The sequence below is a fragment of the Vigna unguiculata genome, chromosome 10 (assembly GCF_037176805.1).
Source record: "Vigna unguiculata cultivar grain cowpea cultivar isolate G323 ecotype 2 chromosome 10, ASM3717680v1, whole genome shotgun sequence".
Classification (NCBI taxonomy): Eukaryota; Viridiplantae; Streptophyta; class Magnoliopsida; order Fabales; family Fabaceae; genus Vigna; species Vigna unguiculata.
Window position 1 is genome coordinate 44,411,272 of NC_140801.1, and position 4,893 is coordinate 44,416,164.

The following is a 4,893-nucleotide window of genomic DNA, read 5'->3' on the forward strand; positions in this document are numbered from 1 at the left end:
TATTAGGTTCATGCAAATGATATGAATTCCCTAGATAAAACTTGTACAAAAAAATATCACCAAAGTTAAAATACATTTTTATTCTTTATCTTACTTTTTTTAGCTTGAATTTAATCTCTTCAATTTATAATTACATGATCCAGTTAAATTACAAGTAACAAATTACATAAAATATCCATCATACAAACATTTATCACAGTGTAAAAGTTACCATTATCAGAGTAAAAACCATGAACACAAAATCTCTTCCTTGTTAGGATGTTGTTTTAACATCCAATTTTCACTTTCATTTTCAAGTTTTCACATGTACAATTTATAAAGAAAATTTCCTTCTTCACTTCTTTCATTAGTTTTTTCAATTTAATTCTTTAATTTTTTAAAAATATCAAATTTGGGACCATGAATAGTTATTTAAAAAGAATAAACCTAAGATCCTGGTGGATGGAAAAGAAAAATAGCTATACCAGCCAAAATAATCAAATTGACTGTCTTTAAGAAGTTAAAAGACTAAATTTGATGTTTTTAAAAATCTAAAAAACTAAATTTAAAAAACGGAAGAGTTTTATTTTTAAATTCGAATAAAATTAGGAATAAATTAAGAATTAAACCTCCTCCTTTTTTTTATTATTATTTTTTATTCCTTTGGTACAGTGAGGTAAAGGTTAAAAGGAGAAAACACCAAGAAGAAAAAAACAAAAAACGAGCCTTCATCAAACCCAGACCCAAATCCAAACCCAAACCCAAACCAAACAGACACACATGTCAGACACATCAAACACAACTCAACACAACACAGCACAAAACCTCAGCAAGAGAAGCAGAGAGAAGAGAGAGAAAGATAAAGTCACTGTTCACTTTCCCCATTCTCTTCGTCTTGGTTCTTTGGATTCAGAGTTTCGTTCCATGAATTCCAACAAGCGAGAGGAAGAAGACGACCTCTTCCTCCCACATCCTTCGGATCTGTCTCCACCGCCGCCGCCACTCACGGACCCTTCGTCGTCGTCGTTCTCACTCCTCTTCCCCTCCTCGCCCTCCTCCTCCCACTCCTCCCCTTCTCCGCCCTCCAAACCCCTCTTCATCTCCCCCGACCCTCACATCTCCTCTCAGTTCTACACCTTCACCCCATCCTCCCACGCCCTCATGCTCCGCTCTCTCCTCCTCCGCCGCCTCCCCTCCCCCTCCGACATCCGCGCCGCCACCCCGCGCAACGTCCTCGCCTCCTGGCGCACCGTCTGGAAGGACCGGAACGAGGACACGGCCTACCTCACGGCCTGGAAACGCATCCAGGACAAGCTCACCACCCACCACGACCCCTCCACCAACTCCCACTTCCTCTGCTTCAAAAACAACCCTCACCAGTTCGTCCCCCACGTCGACCAATGGCAGCAAATCGTCATGTCCCACCACGCCGACACCGACCTCAACCACCTCAACCTCAAGGACACCCTCGAACGCATCAAGCACCACTGGACCGTCGGGGCCAAGTTCTACGGCATCCCCGAGAGCTTCATCCGCGTCTGCGTCGCCGCCTGCCCCGCCTGCTGCGCGGCGGAGGGCTCTGCCGAGCCCTCCGCCTCTCGCGGTAAGCGCCGTCGCTTCGAGTACACCGAGAGCTTCGACGTTCCCGCTAGGGAAGTGCCCTCACGGCTCCAGCAGCTTGCGGCTAAGCATAAGGTCGTGCTTTGCATAAGACAGAAGTATATTAGGTATAAGCCTTTCATGGCTGAGGTAAAGGACTATGCTTGCCATCGGGCTGGTGAACCTGCTGCTAAGAAATCTAAGGTTTTGAAGAGGGAGCCTTACGCTTCCAAGAGGTGTGGATGTGGGTTTAGGATTAGGGCTATTGTTCCTATTGCCAATTACAATGAGAAGGATAAGAGTTTTGTGTATCAGGAAGAGGGGGTGGCGGTTTTTAAGCTTTATGCTGTGCATTCTGGACATGAGCCTGGGCCTTTGGATGGGAATGCCAGGATTATGCATAGGGTTGTTGGGCATAAGGGTGGTGGGTATTTGATGGATCAGGAGAATGTGTATGGGGTGAGTGAGGAAATGGATGGGGAGGGGGGGTTTGGGTTGTTGGGGAAGGAGGATGGTGGGGATTTGCAGTTTTCGGTGCTGCAACAGGTGCAGGAGTTGAGGAATGAGGTGGGGATGTTGGAGGGGAAGGTTGCAAAGATGCCGAGGGACATGTTGGGGTCGGTTTCCAGGGAATTGTACGAGGTTTTGAATAAGGTTAGGAGCATAGGGGAGGTGGGGTTGAAGCCAGCCGAGTTGATCACAGATAAGGTTGATGATGTGTTGGTTGGGGATAATGATCTTGCTAACTGGAGTAACCATCATGAGAGGATTTATGGTGATGGCAAGGACACGGAGCTGATTGAGGATGATGAGGACAGTTTTGGTCGGACACTGGGGGAGGTTGTTTCATGGGGGGATCAGATGAGGACAGAGTGCAGGAGTGAGAAGGATCTGATGAGTGACAGTTGTAAGCCTGAGAAGTGGTTGAAGTGCAGTGACTTTGATGAGAAGAGCATTCTTGATTGTGAGGAGGATAGTAAACTATCCAAGCCCATCAGAATGATCAGACATGATGAGGGGATAGTGTCGGATGTAGTAGGTCTTGGCTGTATTCAGGTTGATAGTTTCTACCAGGACAATTCTAAATGGTATGATTCTCCTTGTGCTTTGGATACTGGTGCTGATTGTGGAGATAGTGGATTCCGTCATGGAGAGATTTTATAGTGTCATGAACATTCAAGTTAATCTACTCTAACTTAGAGATCACATTCTGTTGTCCTGGCTAATGGCTATTTACCCCTTCCAACAAATAGAAGAAGAGGGATTGTACATTTATGTATACAGAAGATTGGAGCCGCTCACATCATGCCTTTTAGGTGTATTTATTATTTATTATTATTGCTTGTGGTTCTGTAAAGTGTAACCAGTATGCTTCTTGCACATAACTTCGTTATGAGTATGACTATATCTGTTAACCTTGCTCATGGACTTCGGCTTTTCCTTGTTTAATCTTGGTCCTTATAATGCACATCAGTGTTTTGAGTGATCTGCTTTAGTATTTAGAGAGATATTTGTATGTACTATGAGGAACTACTGGTGATTTATTTTCATATTGGACTATTGTGTGTGCGTCAAATTTTCTCTATGACTTGTATGCTTTGTACTCTCTGGCCATTTGCTTTATATATTTTCTCATTTCTTATATGCAAAAGTTCATTTAGCTTCTGGTTCAATTTGAAGACTATTGACTTTATGCCATAGGGGTGAGACAACCCAATACATCATCTGTAGCTCAGCCTAGTTGTTTATTTCTTCTTGGCACATGCCGTGACAATCTCCTTAGTATTGAATTGAAGAGTGAAGCTTTTTGGATTGAAGAATGAAGGTTTTTGGTGCCATAACAAATGCTTTCAGGTACCCAGTTTTTCCCCTCTCTATAACTTCAAAACTATGATGTTTATCGATTCTTGTAGCCCCCATCCATATCATATACCATGGTTGTTTTTGTGACAAAGGCCAGAATATATGTAGCTTTAATACAGGATTGGCTAATAAATTAAACAATATAAGAGGCAGATATCATATTCTCTAGTTGGGTGAAAGGAGTACCATAATCTAGTTAGATGGAACTTTACCACAAATATAATTTTTATTCAACTGATATTTTTTCGAACAGATCTTTGCTTTGTCCTTGTCTGGAGGCATTCAAGACATTAACCATAATCTATGCTTAATGGTGGGTGACCCAATTTTCAACTGTTAATGTGTAGGAGTTGGTCTACTTGTTGAATAAATGTTTCAGAGATTTTGGTATTGTTATACATTGCACCATCCTGCCTGAAGATCTATTTCTAAATGTAATTAGATTCGCAACATTGTTATATAAGTTCAGTGAAGAATCTCAGAGATGTGTACTAAAATTTGATTGCATTGTTGAACCTATTCTGCATTTAAATGTTATCATTGTTTTGTGTACCTTGTTGGAAGTCCAATGCAATTGAATCTTCATGAAGATATGGATGAACATGTTTTATATCAACTAATGAGTTCTTGGGCTGGCACTAATATATTTTTTTAAGCAGTTCTTGTTCTGGTCAAAGTCTGAATGCTCCAGTTAGGATCCTCCTAGAGACTTTGACCAGAACTTTTCTCTTTATATATACTCTTAAAATAGGATCTTTCCTTGTCACTTCTGGCTATAAATTGCAAGTCTTGTGGAAACAGTTTAAGGCTATCAGGGTTCTTTGTACTGTATTTACAATTCCTGTGATCAATATCTTAGATTATTGTTCTGTATTAATTGGTATTTGTGCATATTAAATTTCCTGTAAGTTGTAACTGCATGCTGCTCATGGATGTTTTGTAGCATACATATAGGTTAGATGAATATGTCCTTTATTTTTTCGTTTCTGTTTAGTGACCTATTTTAAGTGCCTAATTATTATCTTACATTTGTCATTCATAAGTTCCCATTGGCTCTCTGAAGGCTACTGATCTGGAGAAATATACCAGACATGAACCACTGTAAGGAGTAAGGACCAAGAAGATCATTGTACCCTGAAATTAGGTATGCTTCCATATATGGTTAGCAGGCTTGCTGTTTTCGGATGATAGCACACCTAGAATCCATTTCTTGTTTCTCATTGTGTTTCATTCATTACTGTGCTTGACATGGTCCATTTTGAAGTCTTGAATCTCTATGATGGTACACTCTCTTGCATACTTGTAATCTGTGTGAAATTTGATCATGTTCTTCATTTGTGGCTTCGTCATTCATTTTTCAATTTTCTCAATCTTTATAATAGTAATTATGTTCTAATATTTCATTAGGTTTAGACGAGAATCAAAGAATTTTACTCTAATCTGATCTGACAA

At 40.7% G+C, this 4,893-nt stretch overlaps 1 protein-coding gene across 1 annotated transcript; it reads left to right on the top strand.

The window, feature by feature from the left end:
- Nucleotides 1–749: 749 nt before the first annotated feature.
- Nucleotides 750–3,002, top strand: LOC114166478 (uncharacterized). The gene has a single exon (XM_028051215.2). It carries the CDS (start codon nucleotides 760–762, stop codon nucleotides 2,740–2,742), a length of 1,983 nt encoding a protein of 660 aa, XP_027907016.2. The 5' UTR covers nucleotides 750–759; the 3' UTR covers nucleotides 2,743–3,002.
- The last annotated feature ends 1,891 nt before the right edge of the window (nucleotides 3,003–4,893 follow it).

Bases quoted from the DNA above. Each gene is read 5' to 3' on its own strand.
- LOC114166478 (XM_028051215.2), top strand. From the start codon at position 760: ATGTCAGACACATCAAACACAACTCAACACAACACAGCACAAAACCTC.